General features: G+C 42.2%; 4 protein-coding genes across 4 annotated transcripts in view; 2 read left to right on the top strand and 2 right to left on the bottom strand.

Moving 5' to 3' along the window:
- Positions 1-916, top strand: part of th2 (tyrosine hydroxylase 2) — a 5,135-nt gene extending 4,219 nt beyond the window's left edge. The window contains exons 10-12 of the mRNA XM_030769535.1: positions 1-12; positions 267-400; positions 757-916. The exon at positions 1-12 is cut by the window's left edge and continues 84 nt beyond it. Coding sequence (XP_030625395.1) covers positions 1-12; positions 267-400; positions 757-916 — 306 coding nt within the window. The remainder of the gene's footprint in view (positions 13-266; positions 401-756) is intronic.
- Positions 917-4,029: 3,113 nt separating this feature from the next.
- nup37 (nucleoporin 37) lies at positions 4,030-13,836 on the bottom strand. Its single transcript, XM_030787181.1, has 10 exons — positions 13,823-13,836; positions 11,940-12,137; positions 11,640-11,764; positions 10,461-10,533; positions 9,768-9,862; positions 5,596-5,686; positions 4,682-4,863; positions 4,503-4,553; positions 4,282-4,375; positions 4,030-4,171 (listed from the first exon to the last, which is right to left on the bottom strand). The coding sequence occupies exons 2-10, from the start codon at positions 12,093-12,095 to the stop codon at positions 4,058-4,060; spliced, it is 981 nt and encodes a 326-aa protein (XP_030643041.1). The 5' UTR covers positions 12,096-12,137; positions 13,823-13,836; the 3' UTR covers positions 4,030-4,057.
- An 803-nt stretch (positions 13,837-14,639) lies between these two features.
- parpbp (PARP1 binding protein) lies at positions 14,640-24,619 on the top strand. The gene is made up of 10 exons (XM_030780972.1): positions 14,640-14,792; positions 15,445-15,678; positions 15,802-15,912; positions 16,646-16,816; positions 16,967-17,121; positions 18,797-18,974; positions 20,202-20,383; positions 20,551-20,632; positions 23,515-23,707; positions 24,285-24,619. Exons 1-10 carry the CDS (start codon positions 14,640-14,642, stop codon positions 24,617-24,619), a joined length of 1,794 nt encoding a protein of 597 aa, XP_030636832.1.
- Positions 24,620-25,144: 525 nt separating this feature from the next.
- pmch (pro-melanin-concentrating hormone) lies at positions 25,145-27,449 on the bottom strand. Its single transcript, XM_030790259.1, has 3 exons — positions 27,198-27,449; positions 25,565-25,739; positions 25,145-25,194 (listed from the first exon to the last, which is right to left on the bottom strand). The coding sequence occupies exons 1-3, from the start codon at positions 27,447-27,449 to the stop codon at positions 25,145-25,147; spliced, it is 477 nt and encodes a 158-aa protein (XP_030646119.1).
- Positions 27,450-27,710: the final 261 nt, after the last annotated feature.

Genomic DNA, 27,710 nt, shown 5'->3' with positions numbered 1-27,710 from the left:
GGAGAACTCCAGGTGAGTCAAAATATAGGTAATGTGCAGTACATCTGTGGTCCATTCAAACACGATGTTACCAAACTCAGCCTGGGTGGAGCTACACTCTAAGATTAAAAGCCCACTCTATAAGAGCTCTTAGCATTATGTGTTGGTCATACTTAAGTCTTACCTCATTCTATGTTATGCTTTGCTTTTGCTTGAAGCTGTGATGTTTCGTGTGTTTTGGTTTTTTTTTTAACTTGACTTATATTATTGTATTTCCACTCTTCCAGTACGCCCTGTCAAACGAACCTGAGTACAAACCCTTTGACCCCGCAGAGGCTGCTGCTCAGTCGTATCAGGACCAGACATATCAGCCTGTATACTTTGTGTCAGAGAGTTTTGAAGATGCCAAAACCAAGATGAGGTGAGGATGCCTTTGTGTTTGCAGGGCAAGACTATTTTAAAGAATTCCATGTTTTATATCTCATTCCACTAGCCATACTTGAATGTAAGATTCTTTTTTTATGTTTTATTTGCTCATTTGCGGTTTTGTAGAATATAACAACAGGCAATTTGAATATAACAACAGGCATTTTTCACTGGTACCTGTGAGATTAGGAAGCCAATCAGCTTTTATTCCCACTTTGTTTTTAGTTATTTCTCATGACTGCTTTAAGTCAAACTATCTTAAAAAAAAAAAAGTCATCCTAACCTGCTTAAGCATGAAAATGTGAATCTCAAAATTAGTCTTCAACTGAAATAATTGCATTTTTTTTTCAGGCAATACTCAGCAACTATCAAGAGGCCCTTCTCAATTCGATATGACCCATTCACCTGCAGTGTGGAGCTGTTGGATGAGCCTGGAAAGATCCAGAATGCTCTGGCCAAGATGAGAGAGGAACTGAGGACACTGCATAGTGCTCTTGAAAGGCTGGGCTAGGGCTACATCTCAGAGACTTCACTTTTCTGGTTGTTACACTGCCTGAGACTCAGCTGAACAAACTTTGTTAAAGTAACAAGCGTAAGACAGACAAGATATGTGAGAAATCAGATGTGTGTGTGTGTGGGTGTGTGTGGGTGTGTGCCCAAGAGTATGTGTTTTGTGTGAATTTAATGGCATGTGTGCAGAAGTAAATGTGTCCAAAAGAATAAATCTCTCTCCTAATTCTGCAGACATTTTGTCCACCATATGATTTACATTTAGACATTATAAGAGAGTAAGAAGATGTGTTGTGCATGTGCGTTAGAGGAAAAAGGGTGGAATCATTACAATTAAAGCCATGTGCCTTTCATTTGGGACCAACTGTTTCCATTTGGAAAGTTTTGGAGCTGTACGTTGTAGAGTGTTATACGGGGTAAAGGGAAGAGGCTAATTATGAATGATTTAAGTATCGAATTTCCTCCTTTGGCTTCCTTCTCTGGTGCAACAGAACCAGGTCAACAGGACCTTGCACGGTCACTGAGGCTTTTCCTATGATGAACGACCTGCGGTTGTGCTTGTGGGGGAGTCTGGCACACAGCAGGGCTCTTCCATTCATGAAAGATTAAGCTAGCTCATACCTTGTGATTCAGCGAGTTTCAGCGAACCCAATACAAACACGTTGCCCTCCAACAGCTCACATAAAACATGCTAGCTCGAGACAGTGTGTGAGAGAGAAAGATAGAGAGGGAGCAATAGCAGCAGGTCTTTATGTGGGATAGGACTTCCCTGGACCGACAAGGCAGGTTTAAATCACACCACTTCCGTCTTCTCACGTGAGCTCACACACGAATGTAAAAAGCTCTATTGCAGGCAGGAAATTGGTCTGATATATGGGTAGGAGGATGGAGGTGCACCTAACATCCATTTAACCAAAGCTCCAAGGCTTAATCGTCTCATATCTCATACTACACACACAGCGTTCTTTAACTGTCAAATCCCAATAGGGAAAAAAAAAAACACTGCTTGAATTCAAAACCCGCAGAGTTTCAAATAAATACACGTTTCCATGGTAATGGGTTAGCCGCAAAAGGCTCCAGTGATCATTTTGGGGCCACACATTTGTGCCTCTCTAGTTCAGGATATTAATCGGAACATGACTGTTTTTTTGCTCATATCATGGAAGTTGTTATCTTGGCTTCTGCTCGCCTGCCACAAAGGCTGCAGGGTGCACCGTGTCTTTAAATCAAGAAAGGAAAGCCTGTTCTCAATTGACTCACTTCTTCCACTACTTGCTTTTAACAAGTAGCTCTGGACCAATTACTGTGTTTTTGTTTCATGAAGTCAAACCACACCCAACAAATCTCTGGTCCTTACTCTCTCAGAGGGCCTGACCTCACATCTGAAAGCCCTCAAGACAAAAACAGCAAAGCCGACTCCTTCTTATTCATGGTTAACCAACCTGCTTTCTTTTGTTCTTTACTGAGTGCTGCTGCCTTTGAGTAGAAAAGCAACTCATCCTTTGAAGGAGAGTGAGGGATTAAGCCCTAGCTGCGGTCTCTTTGATGATGCCTGAAGGTTTGTTAGTACTTGTGATGACTGACCCTCAGCTGCTCCGCATATCATCAGCAGATCGCTTCTCATTAAACAGAATGGGAAACAACAGTGAATGACAGGCTTCAGGACAATATAATCTACTGCCGACTCAGGGATATGTTTGAACGGGTCTCACAGGTGGCTGACATGTTACTGGCCACTAGGTGGCAAGCTTGAATTTTAGATGAAGTCTGATGGAGGACCCAAATACTGATGACTCACATTTCTGAGAAAGTCTCCATGCATTTTGAAATTGCTATTCTCTTGAAAATGAGGCTATTATAGCTTGTGTGTATGTGTGTGTGTGTGTGTGCGTGTATATGAGAGAGAGAGCCTACGTATCAGTTCCAGCGCAGCCTGCATTCAGCACACACACAGAAGTTTTTCGGCAGACCACAGTGGACTTGTTCAAATAAAGCAAGCCGGGTAGCCGAGTGGTTAGCGTGTTGTGATTGTGGACAGGGGTTTAGCTCACGTGGTCCAAGAAACATACAGAGCTGTCTAACATAATTGAAAGAGCGGTGGTCTCCCCTCTCCAAAACGGTTGTGTCCTTCTCACTCCTCAGTCCCAGCTAACACTCCCCAGCACAATTAAGCACACTGTAACGGCCCAACACGAAGAGTGGCAGAGCACAATACGACCCACTGTTATACCACTCCACACACTCCTGTTCCGAAATAACGCTCTGAGGAGTGTGTCTGTTGGCCCGTCCACTAGGCCTTAGCTGAGATAGACTGTTGGAAGGTGAACAGTGTGTCAGTGGGCTGTGTTCCCATATAAATCTCCCACTGGACAAAGGTCATTTTGTAACACTTCCCACCACTGACCTTTGGTACAGACTTATGTTTGGCCCACTGAGGCCATGTCTGTCAAATAAGACCATTAAACAAAAGTTGCTCAAATGCACCGCAGGGTAGAGAAGAGAACAAAATGAAAACAGGGCGGGGCACACGTTTCATACCCCCATTAATTATCTCTTTCCTTTTTATCCTGTCATCTGTCCAGCCTCTTCACCTTGGTTTCCCTGAGAAGGATTGGGTTTCTCGCTCGTTGGCAGGCCCGTGCTGACAATCCGACAGGTTTCTTCTGGTTTGACCTGAACTGAAAACTGGAGATCGGGGCTGATCCCTGAACTCATGTACAGCCATTCTTTTCTCTCAAGGCCTCAGCGTCTGCAGGTGGAAGTGGATCCTGTCTATGTTGTGTACAAAGTTGCGTGTGTGTGTGTGTGTGTGTGTGTGTGTAAGCATCGTGTGAGAGACAGTGAGCTGGCACTCTTGTAACTGTGTGACCTATAGCTCACCCTGCGCCGCTTTGGCAGAGCACCACTGCACTGACACAAGATTTCTCTGAAAAAAACAACACTTCAGAGAAGCCTGTTCTCATTCCTGTCAGCCTGCACTTTGATCTGAGTGCCTGATCAGAGAAAACATTTAGAAATCCATCATGTGCATGACCACAGAATACTGAGAGAGCATGAAAAATAATCCTTTATTTAGAGAAGAACTACAAAAAAATAGAAATATTTGCCAGGCAACAAAAGCTATCAAAATTTTGGACGCTGCTCACATCTCAGTTAGCCAGAAAGAAAGCTTTCGGTCTCCTCCAATCACGCACAGGGGGAGGGTTCTGTGCCAGCTTAGACCCGCCCCAACAGTGGCAGAGCCAATCATTATGGGCTGTAACGACATCATCATATACCATGAGATCCAGTTAGAATATGCCAGCTTCTCACAACTACACACATGCATATACATTCTCATCCACTAATACACTTCACTCCACTAACCTGTGGGTGACCAAGGTGATGCACCAATAACTGACTGTTGATTTTTCCTGGACATCCCATGGTGGAGAAGAGATTCTCATTTGCTCGAGACCATCTGAAAGCAAAAAAAAAAATATATATATATATCATTACCAAATAAATAAATGCCATAACTATCACAAGGACAAATCAACATGATGGAATGTTCCCATACATCCTGCTCTTGTTTGTTTTGATTTTACCTAAAAAGTCGTGCTTTATCCACATGGGCAGGTCTCCTTTCCTGAGGATAACTGCACAAAGAGAAGTATTCAGATATTCAGTCTCAAATCTGAACACTGCTAAACCTGAACACATAAGATAACTGCTATTACACAGTTCTGGGAACATAGACTGAGGCTCTCTGTTTCTGCGTGCCAACCTGGAGCGGGTGATGTCCCAGATCACCCAGTCAGTGCCTGTCACGGCGCCAACTTTGACAGTGTTACTCAGACACCAGTCTGCAGACAGGAGTGGTGTCTGCCCACAGTCCAGTGACAAAATGGCCTGCTGGGTAACCAGGTCATAAAAACGAACTGTTCCCTTTTTCTCTGCAACCATCAGCTGAAAAAGAGGACAGAGGGACAGGTAGAGAGAGAGAGAGAGAGAGGGAGAGAGAGAGAGAGAGTGTCACACTTACGAAACCATACAGACTCATTCAACCTAACAAATTCATTCACAAAACTATTGTACTTATCCAACTTACTCTAACATTTATGACATTAAAAATCTACCATATATCCATTTTGTTGGAAAATAGCTGCATTTTATGTACAGAAGGTGTTACAAATGTAAAAAATAAAACTATTGTTATTGTTATTATGGAAAGGTACTCTCATACACTGTTTTCTACATATACATACATCTCAACATCAAATTCAACACTCAACATATTTTACAGTGGACTATACCTGTCACCAGGTTCTATTCTTTTCAGCTAAAAACAAGAAGAGGCTTAAGTAGGAACATGATCACTAACACTGAAACACTGAGGAGTGGATAAACATTGTCTCATCTGATTAATCTCTGTTCCTATTTCACCACGCGGATGACAGAGTCAAGATTTGGTGTAAACTGGACAAGTAAACAAACCCGTTTTAACTGTTGTCAACAGTACAGTCTGTGTACAGACTGAATCCAGATCCTGAAGAGCTGAGACTGTTGTGAAGCAAATGGGGATCCAACCTGGTAACAGGATGGGTGTATCTAATAAACTGGCCTCCAGACCAGTACACACTGGGGAATCTTACTGCATAACTCAACAGATGGAGGAATAATCTTGTGTTTTATACGCACCTTAAAGACTTCTTCAGGGTGCCAGCATAGACTCATGCCAGGCGAGCTGAGTCTGAACACAGCGGTCTCATTTCCCTCAAGATCCCAAAGCCTGCATCATGAGAAAGAAAGAGAGAGAGAGAGAGAAAATGGTTAAGTCCAGAGGGAGGGCTTTATTTACAGTTAGAATATGACTCTTAGATTAACAAGCCATTTATCCTTTATTCATCTTTCCTCTTCAGACATGTATGTTTACTGATTAGGCTGTAACTGTTTTGCAAAAGGAAACTGTTTTAATGTATTTACAAAAAAAAGTCTTCTTAAATCTTGGTTCATACTATGGGCCTGAGTTCCTTCCATAACATTATTTACCAATGAGTACAACTGCTCATGGCACAGGCACTGAGGGGTCAGAGGTCAGGAGCTGGGCCTGAGTGGGGATAATTGGAATACGAGGGCACAACAGAACAGAGATTACATCACCATTTGTCCTCAGCTGCCCCTCCTGCACAAATCACAGACAGGAAGTCTGGGAGTCAAGGCAGTCGGGTGATTTCAGGAAGATGGAGAGAGAGAGAGAGAGAGAGAGAGAGAGAAAGAGAGAGAGAGAGGGAGAGAGAGAGAGAGAGAGAGAGAGAGAGAGAGCCGACGGAAGGGCCCCTGGAATCTGAGCCAAAACAATGCTTCATTAGGCCCATGTGGAGTAGAAGCTGACGTGCACAGGGGTGGGCACAGCCTCAGAAGCAGAGACACCCCCCACCTACCATACCCACACACTGCTTAACAACCTGTCAGAACAAAGCATTACCGACACTCTCCCCAGCTAAAAATACACTGGAGTGGTCAAAATACTCATATCAACTAAAAATACATCAACATGTACGCACGCACGCACATACACTCACCAAGAACATTAAAAACACTCGTATGAGCTAAAAATATACAGATAGGATTTTAAGGGGAAAAAAATGAGACACACTCATCTGGGCTAAAAAATATGCAGGGATCAAGAACTACTGCAGGGTGAGGTAATCATAGACTCAGAAAGAGAAAGTTTTCCAGTAGCACTTCTGGTGCCTCCACATCAGGAGCTAGTAACTGGTGCAGACAGTACTCCACTCCATCATTAGTATGGAGTCAGTGTTGTTCTGCATGGGGAACATGTAACGCTCCCTTGGCCCCTAAATCCCCACCGGCTGTATCCTCTGCTGACGTCAAGGAGCCCTGCGTGGGTCATGAGCAGGTTCTTGGGGTGGGGGGGGGGGGGGGGGGGGGGGGGGGGTGCTTTCTGCTAATCTGGCCTGTGCAGGAAGGCCAGCAGACAGACCTGCGGTAGCAGGCATCCACATACACAGCTGGAAACGGCATGTGTGTGGTTGTCATAAATCACTTGGATGGAGAAGAGCAGCTCTTTCCCAAATAAAAAGATCTTCATTTGGCAGCATCAGACAGCTTTGAGCTCAGACAAACCCAAGTTCCACGAAAGACATGGTAGTGCGGCTATGGTTCCTGGGACGAGAGAGAGAGAGAGAGAGAAAGACATGTTGACTGATGAGGTAAGATGGGAGAGAAGATTATACCTGTTGAAGCCCCTCAAACCCTCCCACCGTTTTTTTTTTTTATAAAAGTCTGTCTCTTGTCAGAGAGGATCTGCTCCACTCGCAAGAGCCCAGATGAAGGCCCTGGTTGGCTTGTTTTCTCTCTCTCTCTTGCTCTCTCTCTTTCACAGAGAAGTGCAAGACCCATTTTCAAACCACACCACACAAATGCAGTTAAAACCCCTGTTCTTGCCAAGCCAAATTCAATCGCACGCAAACTTCTGAATCACCAGAGCCTCAACTGACATGCACTCCAGAGGGTGAGAGAAGACCATCTCTAACCACAACAGCACAGCCTCAACTAGGCTTAAGAACACCAGAGTGAGACTGGAGGACAGTCAGGGACAGAGTGAGACTGGAGGACAGTCAGGGACAGAGTGAGACTGGAGGACAGTCAGGGACAGAGTGAGACTGGAGGACAGTCAGGGACAGAAAAATAAGAGGTGGACCGACAATCGTGCGGTATTGCAAAACAGTTAAGCTCTGACCATCACACGTAACGCAGAGAGTAGAAACACACAGTGGTCACCTAACATCACTTGAAAGAGAGGAGAGAGTTTGAAGTGGCCAAAGAGAGAGAAAACAAATGGCTGAGCCAAGCAGCTCTGCCCTGTTTTTGTTTTTTTTTCCTAAATTTATCTCCACAGAAGCGGAAAGTACTGAGATGAGATTTACCCAATGCTGCCTACTGATGCCAGTGAGAGTGGGTGAGAGAGTAGGAATCAGAAGGAAAAACCATCACACTGTCTTAGCCTACCTGAATCACTACTACAAAGTTAAAGTTATCTATACCACCCAAGAAGCATTCAGTCAGATCTACTGTATCAAAGTGCACAGCCTCTATCTGTCTCTCTCTCACACACACACACACACACGCACACAGTCAGACCTACTGTATAAAAGTGCAAAACCTCTATAGTGCTAACCTCCACACAGAGAGAGAGTGAGAGAGACATGCACCTGCAAGAGCTGCTGCAGAAATCTAACAGGACTAAAAGTAAACGTTCAGATAAACTGATCATGCCTGAGATAAGTCTAAGCATGTGTTTAAAGAACTTACACAGTAGGCCTCAAATTCACCTGGTCACTCTGGAGAAATGCAATTTACAAGGTATTACAGTCACAGTGGGGGTTTGCCAATGAGGAGGTCCCATCAGTAACTCACAGGGAAATGTGTGTGACCCTCTCTCTCATAATGAACCTGCTCACCTCAATGTTCCCTCAACTGACCTGCACTCCCATTTCTCATCTGTAGGTGGCGCAGGGACAAGTTAAGAGGGATCTCATTCACAACATAAATACTCACTATGTCTCACACATACATAGATATTTCAATATGCACATCATTTGACTGTTTTCAAACTGGACAGACTGGGTTGAAAAGCCAGTACAGTACAAAGCTTCTCATACACCACCTGCACGCTGAAGCAGCAACGCACAAATTGCATTCTCTCTACCGTTACACTCGTCTTCCTCTTGCTTCTCCTCTATACTCCTCCGGCGGGCCATATTTTCTCAACGTGACAGAATTTAAATCTTTCTGCAGATGGAGCGCTGCTCTGTTTTCTCTGGCTGAGTGTGGGAGGGAGGCAGAAAGCTCGGAGGGGATGTTTCCTGTAGCAAAGCACAGCTCCCTGCTCTGGCCTCTCTCTTTCTCAAAGTCAAACACATGCACTCACACAAATGTCTTACACGTACCTTCATACCAATGCGCAACCCTCTCATATGCACGCTGTCTTCACAAAAAAAAAAAAAAAAAGCCTTGATCTGCACACCCGTGAGCAAACACACGGGCAAACAATTCCCTTATCGACTCATGCATCAGGCATCAGTGAGTAAACCACAAACAGCAGAGAACAGCCTCATACATCAGTATAAATGCATGCATACACTACAGGGAACACAGTACAATAAATGAGATAATGAGTGACATTATGCATCCTGGAGAGAGAGAAAACACACACACAGAGTGCACTCACAGAGAAAAAAAATGAACAAAACCCAAACCCCTTCCCCTTAACTTCTCCTCACTATGCAGCTTGAAACCATTAGAGGCATTGAACAGACTGCAGTGTGAGTCTCAGTGTGTGTGTGTTTATGCACGTGTGTGTGTGTGTGTGTGTGTTCTGCATTGGCAGCTCATAGCAGTGTAACCTCCAGGTGGGTCAGTTACATCTCTCTGACGTAAAAAAGGGAAGTCCCTCGTCTCCAGGAGAGGTTTCCACGGTTACCGCCAGGGCTGCCGGGAAACCGCACTTACCTCAGAGGCAGATTGGAGGGTAGCCGCCCGAGAAGCTCATTAACAGCTGCCACAAAGGGGTGGAGGTGGGGGGTGTTTGGCCACTAATTGGATTTCCACATTTAACCAATTACTTAGAAAAACAGAGAGGCAAGCAGTGGCGCTTATGCGAGCGGGTGTGTTGTGCTTAAGCGTTGCCTTTCACTGTGGAAAACACAGTCAGGACTTTCTGCACCATTAACAGAGAACAGAGTATAGTGAAGAACATGGAACACACACAGACACACGCACGCACGTGCATGCACACACACATGCAAACACGCACACACAAAGACAAAGACAAGATTTTGACTAACCTGCAAGTGTGGTCATCACTGACAGAAGCTATCTGCTTTCCTTCTGTGGGCTCAAACACTAAGTCATTGATGTAACTCGTATGTCCTTCCATTGCCTGGACAACATATGAAATAATCAAACAAACACACACACACACACACGCACACACACACACACACACACAAACAAAATGCAACAGTTGTAACAGTTCATCCCATTCACAGTTCAGTTTGTACCCTGGTTTTCGGGCTACAGTTGAATCAATATCATGGCGTGAGTCAACACTGTCATTAAAGCCATCATAATAGGCTGCGCAGTCACAACATACATGCACCTAATGACAAGCACTGTGCATATTTTTTCACGAATTGAAAAGGATATTGTGTGCCACCGTCAAAATGGGATTAGCATTATTCTTAATGATCAACAGCACCAACAGTGCAGGATGTTCTCCTATAACTAGGAATATGAATTCCCTGCAATTTGGCACCACATCTGACACACAAAAAAAACTTTCATTTACAAAAGCTGAGGTGAAAAATATCTGCAGTTGACTACACACACATGGTGAACTGAACCAAGGACTACAGAGCCGTGGTTTTTGGTTTCAGTACAGCATACTTACACCAATACAAGATGCCAACACATGTATATGCACAAGGTCTAAGACCTCACAAAGTGACTGACAGACTGATGACCTATAAAATCCTCACCTTCATTTCGTGTTTGTCCTGGAGATCAGAGGTCAATAGCCTGAGCTTCCTGTCAGCGGCCGCAGTACAAAATCTGGAGGTGGAGCAGCAAAGAAACAGGAAATACACAGAACACATGAAAACAAGGTTTTTGTGTGTATGTGTGTGTGTATGATGAAATGGAGCATTTATATGCATGTGGTAGAGAAGTGGACATCTATCAGAGTAGACATACTGCCAGGAAGCACACAATTGCAAAGGGAGAAAAAAACAGCTTTCTCATGCCATTTGGACGTTTCTCTGTTTGAACTCTGAATCAACCCTCTCCTCATTCTCAGTAGACAAGAGTGCCAGCCATTATTCCAACTCTTACACTCACTCACCTATGACAACACACCAAGAACAAGAAAAACACAAATGCTTTACACATTTGTAACAGAAAGGCTAGATGGATTTGGCATGATGTCACAAAACACACACACACACACACACACACACCAGTGTTTGAATGGGCACACACACACAGACAGCACAGAACTGTCTTAACAGCAGATTAAGATTAGCACAAATGAACTGCATCTTCTTCACTTAAACCAGCTATGTATTTAATGCTAATTGTTCTAAGAATCTGATTTAAACAGTGCTGTACTTTACATTGCACTGTAACAGAAAACCACACTTCTTTGCCTTTCTCTTCATTTCATTTACTCCTTATTGCCTCCTTTTTGAGCCAGGATAATAATAAAGGAAAGTCAAATGCCCTCTTTTATTAAATTGCTCAGTATGTAACTCTACAGTGTTAAGTTCCATTTCCAACAACCCATACTCTGCGGAGAATCTGTAACTCCACAAGGAAATAATGAGTTTGAGCTTAAAGGGTCACACTGAAAGTGTCTAATGTGAATGTCACTTTCACATGGGTAAGCCACAACTTTGGCTGAAAGGTTATCTGCTCTTAAATACTCTCTCATCTAACAGCAGTGGAGAGAGAGGCCACCAGTTTAAACAGAGGACTGTCCACTTCCAGCAGTATCCATCTGCTTGTGATTCTATATATTTACTGCTCATTTCAAGGTTAGTGGAACTAGCTGTTCTACGGGGTATCAGAACAACGGGCAGTCCTTAACAATACTGTCAGACCAACAAGGATATTAGAGGTTGTGATGACTCTGCAGTTGAGGAGCCTATGAGAGTGTATACCTGATCAGCTGGGGAAGTTTGTCCAATCGGGATTCAGGACTCCAGGCCAAAGCATCGACAGGGACCCCATGAAGGAAAACACGTAGGGTGTTAAATTCCACCCCTTCAACCTCCATGTCCTCCTCCTGCATGTGCGCGTGTATGTGTGTGTGTACAGAGACACATACACACAAAACAAAGAAAGAAAGAGAGACAGAGAGACAAACAGACAGACAGAATGTTACTTAACCCAACTCGTCTATACAAAAACTTCTGAAAACATATCCTGAATTAGCTGTGCTTGTGCAATGTTGGACTCACCTTGAAGCGACAGGTGCCCACAACTACATATTGATTTCCTCCATAGGCTAGTAATGAAGCAGGTGAGCCACAGTCAAATGGGCTGAACTCCACCACGTGGACATAGTCCTCACACAGCACCGTATAAGAGGCATTGCGACTCCCGTCTTCCTGCATTCTGTCAAAAAGTCTTGGTTCACCACTGTTTTACTCTGTCTCCTGTGTCCTCAAAACGAATAGAGGGAAAATACAAAAAGAACCACATATTCAACCAAAACTGTAGTACAGTCAGTTTTCGTGCCACTGTAGTTTTTGTGTTAAATGTGAAAGGACAGAAAGATACTGTTGATAGTGAGTGACAGTCTCTTTGTAGAAAAAAAAAAAAGAAGCTCATATGTAGTTTTGTTTTGAACATGCAAACATGGACTGAGAACAGTTGCTAAACAAAACATACTTCTAGTTTAAAAAGGTTTGATCACTTTATTACTAAACTGCACATTATAAAGACTTGCTGTAAAATAGGATAATAGCTGGAGATGACTGAATAAATGTTTGATTACCTGTTCTGTGCATGTGCTGAATGGGGAAAATTAACCAAAACTTTAACCAGCTTAACAGTATCTCTGAGGGGTATTCCATGTACGTGGTTTAGTGACTAACCCTGATAAGTTAACTCAGCGTAAGTAGTACACCTCCTAATAGAAGAGCCCTACAGCTTCATTCTCCTAGCAAAAAAAGCCATAGGGCTCTTCTATTAGGAGGTTTACTATTTACTCTAACTTATCCAGGTTAGTCACTAAACCATGTACTTGGAATACTCCCCTGGTGACCTCATTAAAAAAAAATAAGCGCTGCAGCTATGAGAGAGAGGGGATATGTGGATATAATATACACAAAACAAATGTACATAAACATTTCTCACTAATAAAATCTCGTGGCCTAAAAATGCTGCTCTTAGCTCCCAGTTGACGCGTTATGGATACAAATATGCGAGCACATACACAGAGTTTGACCAAAACACGCAAAGATACAGTCGTATCCCCCGTATGGAACACAAGAAAATGTCCAAACACATAAGGGGACTCAGTCAAAGCTGGTTTCAAATTCATTTTAAAAGCCGCTATGTCTGGACCCTGCAATTCAGGTTCAGGTGTAGGTTCACCTGCCGACTTCAAATACATCATCTTGGAGGAGGGTGACACTAAAATGAGAACACTGCTACACGATAACATGTTGATAAAGCACCTGAATGTATCAGTACATCCTAACAGCAGGTTATGTTCTCCAGACCCGTGTAAGCGTATTCGTATTACAGAGAAATACAACCAAATATTCAACCTGTAACTGGAGCAGGGATTTCTTGCTCGCATCCTTCAACATAACTTTCTAGACACGAACTCTGTCTGTACAGTGATGACTAAGTGTATATTATTTAATACTCTAAATCAAACTGCCCTCCTAAGTTTTGCTAAATGATGTTGTACAACTACTTGAAAAACATGTATATGGTTTGGTTTTGGTGAGTACGCCAGAGGCGGAGAGTATTGTGTTTCATATTTTGTTTTTATGGGTCTAGGCAAAAGTGCAGCACTACAAATCATACACATGTCATATTTTAGATATTTGTCTAACAGACTACCTGGTTACTGGGTGACAAATTGTAGTATACGGCAGAAAATCATAGAATCCTTGAAACTCTTCTTTTGCTGAAAAGTACCGTTAGCAAGCTGTTGCTGGCAGGGTTCTTTGAGGACTTTCTATACATCCAAGCTAAAACAAGCAAAAAACAATTAGCCTTCAATGTCATCTTCTATGACGTGAGCTAAATATGCCATTTTGGCCATACGTGTACCTATTTTAAGCTGTAAAATGACCTGTAAGATTCATAAGCAGCACTATCATACCTTCGCGCGTCTTTCATATGCCGCATTCATATTATGTACTTCCGGGTTGGAATGTCAGCGTCCACATCGTCAGTGTCGATAGGTTTAATCTTTACAGTCAGCGCAGTAGATTTTCTTCAAATATAACGTAAACTATCATACATTTGCTATTTCAGCCTTTTGCTTAAGTTCAAAAGTTTTGCGAACGTTCTTGATGAGGCATACGAGTCAGTTTGAATCGCTACAATAAAGCAGGTTTGAGGCTGTAGTTTCTGCACAAACGATAAATTGTAGTTTCATTAAGTTAACGTTTTTGTACGCACTAATATCTCATTAGAAATATAACATAACATACATCTATAATACAGCATATACTGCAATCAGGACCATATATTCTTGAAAATCCATTTAATGGCATTGTTCCGCCCCAAGAGAGGTGTGGTGAAAGTAGCGGACTACATGATTGGTTAAGACATGTTTACTGGGAGATTTAAATTTGAGAGAGCACCATGTCAAAGTCTGCACAGTTTTGAGTATTTCTGTTGTGGATCAGCTCGTAAGGTATCCCCGTTTCTAATGTTTTATAGAAAGATCAAACAGCATTCTTTCATTTTCAAATTTGAGTTTTATATGTAAGGCCATTTTTATTTGTAATACTGACTGGCACTCCTGCTCAGGGTTATTGTCGTTTCAGTTTACAACTGCTGCTGGACGAATATTTCTGCTGATTGAATTTAACAATGTTTCTCGATATATGAACGTTTGTTTACTGAACTATATCCAGTAACTTCAGGTGATTTTGTCGTGTCCGCAGGTATTCTAGTTCCCTTTGGAAGCGATGATGGCCACGCTTAAGGGAGGTATGAAAACAATAGTTAGGATCTTCAGAAGAGAGTGCCACCGGGTTTTTGAGTCCGAGAGAGTTACTGTCCGGGGAGCTGACGATATGCTGCTTGCTCTACAGCTTGCTATTGCAGAAGTTAACAAAAAGGTAATCACCCTAGTGCCACCAAAATTACTCCTAATACTGAACGGATGATAGTGTTTTTTGAAGAGGTGTTTTGTTGTAGTTCTTGTTGTTTTTCAGAGGCTCTTCCTACAATGAAAATTACGTAATTGTTACTGACTCTGAGACTGAGGGTCCTGCTTAGTACTGTTTCAACCAGCCAACGTATACACATAAGATAAAATATAAGGTTTCAAAGAATTCAGAAATGAACAAGGATGTAACATAAAAAAAATCCTCGAGATTTGCTCCCATCCTGGATCCCTCCTAGTGACAGCATGAAAGGGGTTAAGGCAGTAAATCATTATGCTTAATCCTTTAGAAACAAATTTATCAGCCCCCCCCCCCCTAAAAAACGTTCAGGAATAAAGAAGGTTTCACACTACCTTTGACTGTCACCTTAAATTTCATCTATACCACTACTCATGTTACATCTTTCATTTTGTGATACATCCACCATTCTGATTCTGCAAATTAACTGCTGTTGTTGAGGTGTTCCATTAGTCACACCATAAAAAGCAGGACAGGAAAACTACTTGGTTGAGGTCAGTTATCATTCCTTAATCTTTGACATTCTTTCCTTCAGCAAGCTAACTTTACCTGGTGTTGTTCTCTGTTTGTGTGTTATACATGTCAGGAACGAGGGGACTTTTCTGTGGCTCTCAGTGAACTTTTGGAAACCTGGAAATGCTTACTATTGGACAAGCTCAAATTGTCCCAGCATGATGCCATGCGTCCAGATAACTATGATCTAGTCCAGAAAGAGTACAACACCTCCATGAAGCGCTCTAACACGGTGGACCTGATAGATGTCTATATGATGTACAGTCAGCTGAGAGGGGATTCTGACCAAGAGGAACCTCTGACTGCAGTAAGTGACAGCTGTAGTGTGAAAGCTGGCATGATATTTGGTGTGTGAGAGCTAATTTAGCGTAGAGAACAATTAGCCTTGATTCCATAGAGTCTGACAGAAACTTTTTATCTCATCAACTAGTTGCAGCTGTTTGAGTTTCTGTCTGGTCACACGGAGACCACTGAGAAGACAGACACTGTAGCTCTGGGCTCTGCAACTCCATCCAACAAACCTAGAGCCTGCAAATCACAGGTATTATCACGTTTGGGGTTTGCTTTGTCCTTGTATGTCTCAGAGATTAATTCATCAAAAACCTAATGTTAATTATGTTTTCATAATCTCCCAAAAAATAAGACTTTTATAGCCATAGTCTAGCGCATTCTGAAACATTTTTGGCGCTTTCCACATTCAGAAACAGAGTTTTAAGTAGAGGGGGGTTTGTCCCAAATGTTAAACCCAAATGTTAAATGCTACCTTTGCGCATGAATACCAAGGTTCTCACTGATCTACCTCTACTGCTTTCTGTTTGACAAGTGTTTGTCTCTGCCTCTGTATGTCTGTCTGCCTGCCTCTCTCTCTCTCTCTGTCTATGTCTATTTTTCCCTCTTCTTGGTTTCCTAATAAACTTGGTGTTTTCTTTCCCATTCTGGAATCTGTTCTCCTATTAACAGGGACTTTAAATCATATCATTCAGATTTAAGAGCAGAATGTGTATTCAATTACCGTACGGATGTTTTAAGAGTACAGTACAGTGTGGGCTGAGCCTGGAGCTGTTTCTGGCCTCTGTCTGTGTTCTACTCCTCTGTCAAACTCTGATTTGTGGTTAGACTCAGGACTTGCAGCTGGTTTGGGTGACAAGATTTATGAAACTTGGTTTTAAAGTTATTTGAAGGTATTGGGGGAAAAGGGTCATTATCACTTTTCGGAGCTTGTATCATTCAGAATGTTTTTGTGTGTGTCTGCTGGCTTCATTCATGACTCCTAGGTGCAGAGGGTAGTTAAGAGACTCTTCTGCTCCTACCTGAACCTGCTGGTGAACTCCAACAATGACATGGCCGTCACACACACGCTTAACATCCCTGGTCGTTCACTGGGACATGCTGCTTTCACTGACCTGAAACATGCAGCGCAAGCCAACAACACCTCTCTGTTCTTGGTAAAACAAAAATGCTACGTCACATTCAGTGTCTGTGTGGGTGCTTTTCAACTGTCTTACTGTAAAGAGGAGGTAGTATAATCTTGACATCAGATATGTCTGGTTTTTTTGTTTGTTTGTTTGTTTGTTTGTTTTTTGTCATTTGTTCAGGCTTTGACCTCGTTCATTCGGGCTATTCAGCTTGGTGGGAAAGGCTATGCACCCCCTGAATCAGACCCCCTCAGGAAACATTTGAAGGGTCTGTCTGACTTTGTCCATTTCTGTGATCAGCTAGAAGAGATTGTTGGAGAAAGCACTGACCCCAGGTATCTAAAACCTACTATTCTCTCACTCTCCCCTCTCTCACTCAGTGATAATGTGGGAAAGAATACAGGAGTGTACTTTTTGGGACTCAGACCAGATGATGTTAGGAGGCTTCCTTAATGGAATGTGTGGTCATCTGGTTGCAGTGGTCGGCATCATGTCTTTAAACAACATTTGCTCTAAAGTTGGGGAAAGACGCTGGAACCTTTTGATAATTCAGCAGATTCCCAAATCAGTTCTTGCTATCTCTGTTTGAAAGATGCCCTTCCTTCATGACCTTTCTTGAACCCCTCCTGCTTCACCTATCTTCTGATCTTTTTTTCTCTTTTGTCCTCTAAAAACGATTCCTAATGACGTCTGCAGCATTTTCAATGATATCATCTGAATTGTTCAAGCATGTTTATCTGGAGTACATCAAAGTATGGTATGCTGAAAAGCCAAAAAAGTAATTTGGGCTTCACCTGGTTTGATCAGTCAAATCTGATTAAACGTTGAGAGATTTGTTTTCACTTGAACTGTAGTGAAACGTGCTTTACTTCAAAACCATTCAAGCGGTTGGCAATATTACACCGAATGATCAACTGAACAAACTTCAGGCTGTTCAAAGAGAATTTGACCTCCAAACCCTGAAGATAAGATGGGGATAATTGCATATGACGTAATGATGAAATTCTCACTCAGATTCTATTTGTCTTGACTGAAACCTGCTTGTGGATCCCTCACTACTACTAACCACTGTGGGTCCTTTTAGTCTCCCAGACAAAAGCTGTGCCCCCCCTCCCAAATCTCCCCATTCCATTTCTACACCCTCTGGAATACTATGTTTCAGCAGGCCATAAACTCTCAATGAGGGTTCTAGGCTGCAGCTCACAAGAGAGTGGAGATATCTACTGGCATTTATCTATCTATCTGGCATTTAAGTTATTTACATAAACATCAAAGTTTGAGAACAAAAAAAGCTGCTTAACAAATCATATTGTTTCAGTTAGGCTGAGGTTGAAATCATTTCCCTGCACAATAGGTCTGCAACTGAGATACCATTAAAGCACTGCTGCTGTTACAATGATTCCTGTTCAACAATAACAACCAACTATAATAATTAACATGTTACATTTAATGTAAATTGCAGGGCCTATGTTAATGCTCCTCTCATACTCTTTGGCAGCTTGTTCTACAAGCAGTGGTGTAAAGTAATGGCTTGTACATAGCCTCCTGCTGTACCTCATAGAAAAGTTTGAAATAACATCAGTTTTACTTATACTTGAGTGCATTGTTGGCAGTAGCTCTCTGAACACCATTTGTTACCATTACAGTGCTGCATTGGTCTTTCCCTAATAGAATTCAAATCATCTCGGCACTGCTGTATGCCATGCACATGTGTGTTTGATGTGTGCCAGTATGGTTAAGAGTTATGAACAACTGGCACAAGGTTTCTCAGAATTGATGTTTGAGTAGAGTGTTCACACAAATTTCTGCAACCCAGTAATGTAAAGTGTCAGGTTTTAGAGGAAGGCGCTAAATCAAAAAGACTTTTTTTTTTCCTGGAAACATTTTATATATATACATGTACAGTGTGTGTGTGTGTGTGTGTGTGTGTGTGTGTGTGTGTGCGCGCATGTGTAAATATCTGTGCGTGTGTACATATGTGTGTGTGTGTGTCTCTCTCTCTCTCTCTAGCATGGCAGGTGCCAGGCTGACATCCTGTGTTCGGACTGCGTTGGTGAAGGGGCGGAGCAGTGGGGACATGGTGTGTGAGGTAGTAGAGGCCACAGCAGCAGAACTGAGAGAGAGAATCAGTCAGATACACAGTTCACTAAAAAACAGCAGCACTGGGACAGGAATCAGCCCAGCCAGGGTAAAGTACAACACAGTCACAGTTAACACAAACAGCACACCAAATATGCTCAACTCAGCATGCTCATCATGTATAGTAACTGTTATGATAATGTCATTACACCAGCTTAAACTTTCTTCCACTCCACCAGTGTTAATCTCGTCAACGAAATTAATGACGAAAATATTTGTTGATGAAGGGATTTTTAATTTAGTCAACGATGACGACGACTAGACGAAGCACTGCACCATGACGATATAAGAAGTAAATTTGATTTCATTATATTATTGACGAAAATATGACGAAACGGAAACATCGTGAGACATTTATTATCCTAAAACATTTTAGAAAGAATATGGATGATTTAAATAGTCCAATCACAGATACGCATATACGGTTGCAAAGGAGCACTGGAAAACGCATGCTCATTATCGACAGACAGGCAACTATCGTTAAGGAAACACCTGCACTCATTTCTTCCATTTAATCGTCATGTCTTCAAACAGCCGTATGGTATGGCAGATAATCCTCCAGAACCGGAGAGGAAAAGGTCAAATATATGGCAGTTCTTTATTATTTCGGTCGTTTTTCTGAACGTATGTACTCCCACAGTTTTCACGTTATCAATTCCATTGCAGCTGTAGCACGTCCGTCCTAATGCTGTGTAGTGTGCTTGTATACAGCTAACTGATGGGTCCACTCGTTTTTTTTTTATTGCCGTCTTTAATAGTTTATTTTCCCATTGAAAATGAATGGGGAAAGTTCTAGGTTTCTAATGCTACGACGAAGTATTGCACACAGCGGCAGTTAACAGTTGGATTCAACGGTCTTTCGTTCCGCGAATGCATCTCTAGTTCTAATCTACAGTTAAAGAGTTGTTACAACTTGCCAAATGTAATTTGGTCAACTAAAATGATATTATTTTCGTTGACTGATGTGCCATTTTAGTCAGTGAGTTCTCTCTTGACTAAACTTGACTGAACTGAATAAATATGACATGACTAATACCTGACTAAGTTTAAGGGACATTTTAGTCAAAAGACTTAAGACTATGACTAAATTTAAAAAGTGTGTAAAAATTAACACTGCACTCCACCCACTTGCTCTACTCATACATGTATACTGAATGAAGTCTCTCGACTAGGTTGTGGGTATTTTATGAAGTCAAATTACTTAGTTCAGTCACCATTTGGCTGTCTTGGTTTTGATTCACTGGTAAATGAATGTGTAAATTCATTCTTGTTTTAGCCTAGAGCATATGCCATTAACCACGCCACTGCCTATGGGGGTAGAGAGGTGGTTAAGGTACTTCTGTGTCTTTTGGATGAGGAGGCATTGGCACCCCCCTGTAGGAGCAAAGCACAGCTACTCTGTGAAGACCAGAATGTTCTAAGTGAGACTGATGGTCCATGCCTTCTTACACTCTACAGGTGAGTTTCTTTACTTGATTCATTTCTTTCTTTGATGTCAGAATTGAAAACACTCAAATTACAAGCAAACGAAAAGTTGATTCAAATACATCCACAGATTGATATGTCATCAGGGGTTGGTTCAGATATGTCATGTTCCTCTCTTGTCTGTTCTGCGTCACCTAAAGGTCCCCTGAAGCTCCCTCTGGCTGCTCTCCAGAGCCCTTACGGGAACGCGTTTCAACTCAGCAAGAACATATCAAGTCCAAGGTAAAGAATGCAACCACTGATTCAGGTCCAGATATCAGACATGCCAAACAGAAAATAACACAGAGGGTTTTTTTTAATGTATTATAATCTATACATTATTGCAAGAAACTCAAGGTAATGCTGCTTTTATACCCTTTACCTTGCTTTTCCAGCGGTCTTATAGCACGGTTTGTTTGAGTTAGTAGAAAAAACAAGCTCCCTTTGCAAATGTCCATTTTTAAGCTGCAGCTCCTGTCTTCAGTAAACTCTCGATAGTGTACATGTTCATATTTGTAATACTGGGCTCCAACCGGTACCCATTCATTTATCCTCCTTCAGGCATGGTTCTGCTTGTCTGCACCGACTTGATATGCCTGTGCACCTGCAAAAGAGTTTTCTATCATTGGAGGAAGAGGACTGTTTTTGAAAGGAGCGTGTCTAAATGCTGCCTGACATGGGTCTGAAGGAACCAGTGTATATGAAGAATAAGATTCAAACTTCTGAGAACTGAGTGGTCTACATGTATTTCCTCATGCACAAATCAGAAAGGTTATCCCTGTTAGCATGACAAAATGTACCAGATACTGGGAGACAGAGTGAATGTGAAAGCTGAGGCTGTGGTTTATGTTCTTCTCTCTAAATCTGTTTTTGCACAGATCTGTGGGCCTTTTTTGGTTGGTACTGTTTAGCTGACTGGTTGTAAAGTCCAGTTATTAAATAAATAGACCATCAATACAAAGCACCACTTTCAATAATACCATTAAACCTAGCTCTACAAGAAGAACTCCCCATGCATTAAATAGTGCCAATTTCAAATAATACAGGCTTCAGGGCTACAGTATTGAGCAGTAATCGCTCCTTATTCCTCTCTCTCTCCTTTCCTTGGTGTACATGCGGAATACATTTGGTGAAATGGCTCCTTGATTTGATTGCACTAGCAGATGTCACTTTAGCTGCCTGCTCTCTGGCTGCCTTCCTGTGTGAGTGCACTGTAATGGTCCCCTGGTAGCTCACCGCTTCCTGAACCCAGCCAGCGGAAGCTCTCCGCATCCATTTCACTTTGAAGAAACCGTATCAATGGCGTAACTTGACTGGCAGGCGGGCAGGCAAAGGGGGCTAGGAGTAAGGGCGTGGGGGTGGGGGGGATGCTTGAAAGGCTATTGTTTCTCCTGTCGTATGTGGAACAACTTTATCCCACACCGTTCCGACAGTTTCATCATGCACTGATGTCAGCTGGGCACAGCAGAGGCCAAGGTAAAGATTTTTCCCTGGCTAATAACAGCCGAGGGTTTGTGAATGTCACAAATCTTTTCAATAAACTGAAAAGGCTGATTTTGTGGTCAGATTAAACAGATGTAATGGTTCTTTTGAATAGGTGTCATAATGTAAACTTGATATCAAGAGATCCGCTTTATTCTTGATTTTCTTGTTCTTCCTCCAATAGCACACTGTGGTGGTAAATTCAGCACAGAACCATGTTTTTCTCCTGTTAGACAGTCATTATGCACCAGTGACATGCTCATCTCTGTCTGAACAGCTGGTTTTCGTTGTGTGTGTGTTTGTGCATCTAGATGCACGTCCACTCAGAATAATTGCGCTCACCTGTTGTTTCTGGAACAGTGCACGCTCAGATGATTCATCCACTGCTGTACAACAGGTGAATGGTGAATTTTCACTGTATGATGGATTTTAATGGCTTCAGTCAAATGTGATTGCATTTTAGGGAGGGAAGCCCTCCATAAATAACTTTCAACAGTGGATGTAGATCCCAAAAAACAAAAATAAATCAAGCATTTGAAGCTGATATATAGCTCCTATTTTCTCAGGCACCACTGAAAATGACAGGCTATGATTCCTCTCTGAAACGCAGATGCTGTAAAGCAGAGAAAAATCATGCACTGAAGAGTAGCACTGCTGGACAGGCCTGTAATGCCAAGACATATAAAACTGCCTCCCAGAAAACAGAGGGAATAGTGTAATATTTAAGAAATAAAAGTTCGAGGGAAAAGAAGTAGAATTAGACTGGGTTGGAGAATTTCAGTAGTAAGGCTTCTTTAACTAAGTAAAAGTGAAACTTTTACACATTACATAACCTCATTAACCATTAACTCACAACTATTAATACAGGAGAACAATAGAAAAACATAGATCAGGGTACATTTTGTTTTTCTATGTTCATCATTTAAATTGGTAACATAGTTTCCCATGTCCACCTGCGCACATTTGAGCTGCTCATAATTAATCTGCTCACAGTATGGGATCGAGTAATGCTGGAACGAGCTGTCAAGTTTTGTAAAGCTTTTTTTTTTTTCTTCTTCTTTTTTTTTTTTTTTTTTCTTTTTTTTTGGAGCAAACCCATTAGAATGCATCGAGGGCAGTGGGAGTTGAAGCTCTTTGGGTTCCTGTTATTTTAGCTGCTCTTTTCAACAGCCTCCTCCTCATACTCTTTGATTTCTCCTCCCCTCTGTGCTCTCTGCTATCCCTCCCTGCTTTACTCATTTTATATTCTGGATCCCTCTCTCCCCTCCAGAAGGGCAGAATCTCTCCAATCCTCCATAATCCCAAGTAGACACTGATCAAAAGGGATGTCAGCAGCAGCTCACTACTCTCTAAGATGCTGGGAGCTTCAGTTTCCCTTCAGAGGGGTCACACCAACATCTGTTCCAACCACCAAGATCTCTCTTCATCACAAATGCCTTCTCGCTGATTTTGTGTCTTGCGATATCACCTATAGTGCATTTACATGACATGAGTATGCCTCCAAAAAAAGGGGGAGGGGGTTGTTCGGTTTTTTGTTTGTTTGCTTTTTTAAGACATTTCTTTTATTTTGTTGTTATTGAGACATAGGTTCCATATCCCAGGTTTGCTTCTCCATTCACTTTGAAGTATTTGTGTACAAACAGGTGAGGCAGAAAGTGATCCGTTCCCAGTTTGCATGCACTTATCAGGAAGAGGAGACGCTACCCTTGAACCGCATCTTAGACTTCAGTGGCAGCCAGCTACCAAGCTGCAAGCACCCTGCACCCAAACACGGAGACGACATTGGCACCACCACCAAGGAACAGCAGTCCACGGGGTCACAGCTCAGGCTCATAGGTACCAGCTCTGCCAGTTTTTTCCTTCTCCCTCTCCCTCTCTCTCTTTCTCACACACACACACACACGCAGACACGCTACTAGTCAGTTCCAGCTCCCTCTCTGACGCTAAACAGTGGGAAAATTACCAAGAACCTCCTTTTTTTTTTTTTTAAGATGGCCTCACACTCAAGCCAGCTCTTGTCTGTGGGGAACTGGTACTTTTTAAAAGTCAACCTTTTTAAACGATTCCCCATCTTGTAAAACCTGGCCGCTCCCACATCTGTTGTAAAGCCGTAAGAACACACTCTCCCCCTTGCCTCGCTCTCTCTTTGCGGGAGCTCAGGCATCACTCCACAAGGCGACATGACCAACGTTCCGTCTCAGTTTCCGGGGAAAAAAAAAACAAAAACAAACGCACTGCCTGTTAAACCACAGGCTAACGTCAGCAATTCAATCATAATTTTCTGCTCTTCTCTTTCATTCTCTCTCACCTTTTCTACTTTTTCTAACCCTTTTTTATTTTTCTGATGCAGTTATTTCATTGACCTCTTGTTTTGATTTATTTATTTGCTTTATTTTTCCTGTGCCTCTCTTAGTGGAGGCGAGCGAGGAAGCAATGGCATTGAATTGTGGGGGAGAGCGCCACAGATCTGTGCTGGAGCAGCAGAGTGGTAACAGGCTGAAGATGGGGGCGAGAGGGGAGGCAAAGACAGCCACACATTCACAAAGAGGAACCAAGACCTCTAAAAGCTGTAAGAGGAAACAGTCAAACAGAGATGCTCTTGAACAGATTGGTGAGGAGAACCAGCCCCCCCAGAAGAGACCCCCTGCCAAAGCTACCTGTGGAGCCATGAGCAAGAGAAACCACAAAGCTCCAAACAAGAAGCTTATTCCTGGCCAATGCAAACTGACAAGCTTTTTCAGACTCTAATCATGTGCATATCACCTTTTAAATAGGATATGAATGTGTTGAACATGCTTGAAAGACTATTAATGAAGGAATTGTGTCTATCTTTTCACTGTAGGGATGTTTTTCCACTTTTCTGTGGACAGTGATGGGTATGAGTGAATTTGTGTTGGGGTATGTGTGTTTTATTCTAGTATGGGTTCGTTATGAATTTGATAAGTGAAGGAGAGGGGGACTCAAAGTAACATGGTGTAAAAACCAGTTCATGTCACCACACACCCTCAAAACCCTCGCAAAACCTGCCGAAGCCTTTAAGCACCCTTTTGCTTAATATCTCTATCACGATCTACTGAATGAATTCTCCCAGCGTTGATTTTTTTTTTTTTTTTCCTCTGATGCAGATTTTGCAGAATTTTAATAAAGTTTTTATTTCACCGTTTTACATGTGCATTTTTCATACATATTGTATAGCATGACAGCAGGTTGTGGCAGAAGAGTTAATCAAAGATAGGAAGGGCTGTCGAGATGCGTTTTCTCCCTCCACTGCTCTCAGGACTGCCAGCAAGGTCTATACACACGGCCTATCATGCATCTGAGCACTGTAGAAAGAAGAAAACAGGAAGGTGACTCAACAAATGAACAGCTAGGAGGGGATACTAAGTAAACTCAGGTTAATTGGAACAGTTCACGGAGTGAATTAGAAGAATGTAATAATCAGAGAGAGTGAGAACAGTAGTTCCACTGAAATTAGTTACAAAATTCAACATCACACTTTGACTGAGTGTATTATGCGTTGTTTGTAGAGCAGATGCATTGAACTGATATGTGCTTTGATCTAAGGGTTTCGTCAGATTTTTCCATATGAAAAATTTCCTTCCTGTCTTCTTCACTGTAGAAACAAATAGCTGGAGAAGTGACAGCAACTGCCAAAAGGAGCCTGTCTCTCTCTCACTCTCTTGGAGCAGCTGCACTTACCGTCCAAGTCTCTCCGTCCTACAGGGTTGACATCATCAGCCTTGCGGTGCAGGTCCTGCAGATGAAGGCCTCTGGTGGCTCGATCAGTGTTGGGCAGGGAGAGCAGAGGGAAGGCACGTGCTAAGCCTGATCTCAGATCACTTCTGCTGGAGCCCCTCAAGCCCACATCCTGCCAAGTCATTTATCATCAGAAACACTTTCATTCACCAGTTGAACCAAAGACACTTTACAAAAGTCTGCGTTGCTCAGGGTGCACACATATCCACACCTGGAGATGTTTAAGCTAAATTAGACATTACCACGCCCAAGAGCAATGCAGAACCCATCTAAACCTCCCAACTTGTTCTGGAACATGGCCAGTTTGAGTGGAACGTCCCACACAGAAGAAATATCTTGAAGTTTCCCGTGCCTCACACAGGCCTGATCGCAGGGGCCCCATTTTCTCCACAGTCTCAGTTTCCCCGGTATGACTGTGTTCCCCCAACTTTTCACCCTCTGGTGCACTGTTCCATTACAACAGAGATAACAAAAACATAGCGGGATCTTTTGGATGAACTCCAAAATGTAGGATATTTACACATCTGTTGATGGATGCTGGGGCAAGGAAGTCTATGTTATATACATCTTATGCTCTTAAGGAAGTTTATCTTACATACATGCCATAGTATTGAAATAAATTCTTTCACACACTGTTTATATCATGACGAATATTAGTGTATCATGACCAATATGTTCTTTGTTGATATTTTGAAATTCAGCAAGTATATTAACACATGAGTTTTGCAGGCTCGAATGAGCAAAAATAGCTTTACATCCTATCTTACACTGCAGTAGTAAAATTTGCTGCTCTCTGCTCCACTTGTGCAAACAAATGAGAACAGTATCAACAAGATTATGCACCGTTCAGAAAACGCTGCTCTGACCTCTTTTTGTTTTGCTAGTCTATTTTGTTTTTAATTTTGGGATTTAATATTCCCTATTAATACAGCGAGCACAATTGAAGGGACAGTAAAATAGTGTAGATCTGAGAGCATTTTATAATGTTAAATGAAATAGATGTTGCCACAAAACATCTTAACAGACCAACTTTGTGCATACACAACTCTACATTAGCGAAGAGAAGCTCTGTTTGACCATAAATATGGAGAAACTTTATGTGTTGCAGAAATTTACTATCAATTTTACTGATATCAAATAAAGGTTAAATTGGCTTTGCATCCTCAAAAATTGCAAATATGTAGTGTGACATTCATTTCTCTGTAACTGAATCCATGTTCAAATTCATTCACATACAGCTAATTAACACGCATGTAGTTGCCCTAGATTAGGGAGAATGTTACATATGAATGTTAGGGACACAAAAGCACTAAATTTCTTATAGGATATGAGGAACTTCTTCATTACAGGAGCATTCTCCCAAACATTAGACTGTTAGCTTTTGGTACAGCTGCACAACATATTTAATTTTCACAGGACATTTCCTTCAGCAAAACATCTTGATTTACACCTTTCCGAAATGTCCTAAGAACATTTCTGTCATAAAATTTGTCATCAGAACGTTCTCTGTTAAATGGTGAAGACTTTGCGGACACCTGGTACTTTAAACAAACTGAGATGTTTCACTCACTGGGAGAATGAGGATCCTTTTTCGCCCCTCTTCATCGGCCAATCGTCCATCCATGGTTGGGTGTCTTCTGGAAGGGAGAGTTCCAGCGCTCCCGTCACTGACCGCATCGTCACCCAGCATTGAGCTCAGGCTTTCCTGCTCTGACGTTTCTTCAGATACAGTGCCTGCGGGCAAGGCCATGTTGGCCCAGAGAGTGCTGCACTCAGCAAACAGCACTAGGGTGAAAACAAGTGAGTACAAGGAAGAAGACATAGTGTCTGTTATTCTATGGTTGAAGCACACCTGCTATCACCTAAATATCCAAACTGTGTTTCTAGGGTTTAGAGTGAGACTTTTTATAGAGATGCTAGAGAATAAGACGCAACATGTTCTGTCACATCTATTGTTTGACAGAAATGTGACGTTGTAAATAAAAGGTTAAAAGAGATGAAGCAGTTCTACTGATGCTGCCAGAAAGGACACCCAACAAAAATTAAATGACCTCAGGTTATCATCCTGAGATGGATATGATCC

This window comes from Chanos chanos, chromosome 1, assembly GCF_902362185.1.
Source record: "Chanos chanos chromosome 1, fChaCha1.1, whole genome shotgun sequence".
NCBI classification, from domain to species: Eukaryota; Metazoa; Chordata; class Actinopteri; order Gonorynchiformes; family Chanidae; genus Chanos; species Chanos chanos.
This window is presented reverse-complemented; position numbering and strand designations above follow the sequence as displayed.

Bases quoted from the DNA above. Each gene is read 5' to 3' on its own strand.
- pmch (XM_030790259.1), bottom strand. From the start codon at position 27,449: ATGTCTTCTTCCTTGTACTCACTTGTTTTCACCCTAGTGCTGTTTGCT. The intron at 25,740-27,197 runs GTGAGTGAAACA...ATGACTTGGCAG, and splicing joins AAAGGATCCTCATTCTCCCA to GATGTGGGCTTGAGGGGCTC. The intron at 25,195-25,564 runs GCAGCTGCTCCA...TTCTTTCTACAG, and splicing joins GAGAGACTTGGACGGTAAGT to TGCTCAGATGCATGATAGGC.
- parpbp (XM_030780972.1), top strand. From the start codon at position 14,640: ATGATGGCCACGCTTAAGGGAGGTATGAAAACAATAGTTAGGATCTTC. The intron at 17,122-18,796 runs GTATCTAAAACC...CTCTCTCTCTAG, and splicing joins GGAGAAAGCACTGACCCCAG to CATGGCAGGTGCCAGGCTGA. The intron at 18,975-20,201 runs GTAAAGTACAAC...TTCTTGTTTTAG, and splicing joins CAGGAATCAGCCCAGCCAGG to CCTAGAGCATATGCCATTAA.
- nup37 (XM_030787181.1), bottom strand. From the start codon at position 12,095: ATGCAGGAAGACGGGAGTCGCAATGCCTCTTATACGGTGCTGTGTGAG. The intron at 4,864-5,595 runs GTGCGTATAAAA...CCTCTTTTTCAG, and splicing joins ACCCTGAAGAAGTCTTTAAG to CTGATGGTTGCAGAGAAAAA. The intron at 4,376-4,502 runs GTAAAATCAAAA...TTTTGCTTTCAG, and splicing joins GATAAAGCACGACTTTTTAG to ATGGTCTCGAGCAAATGAGA.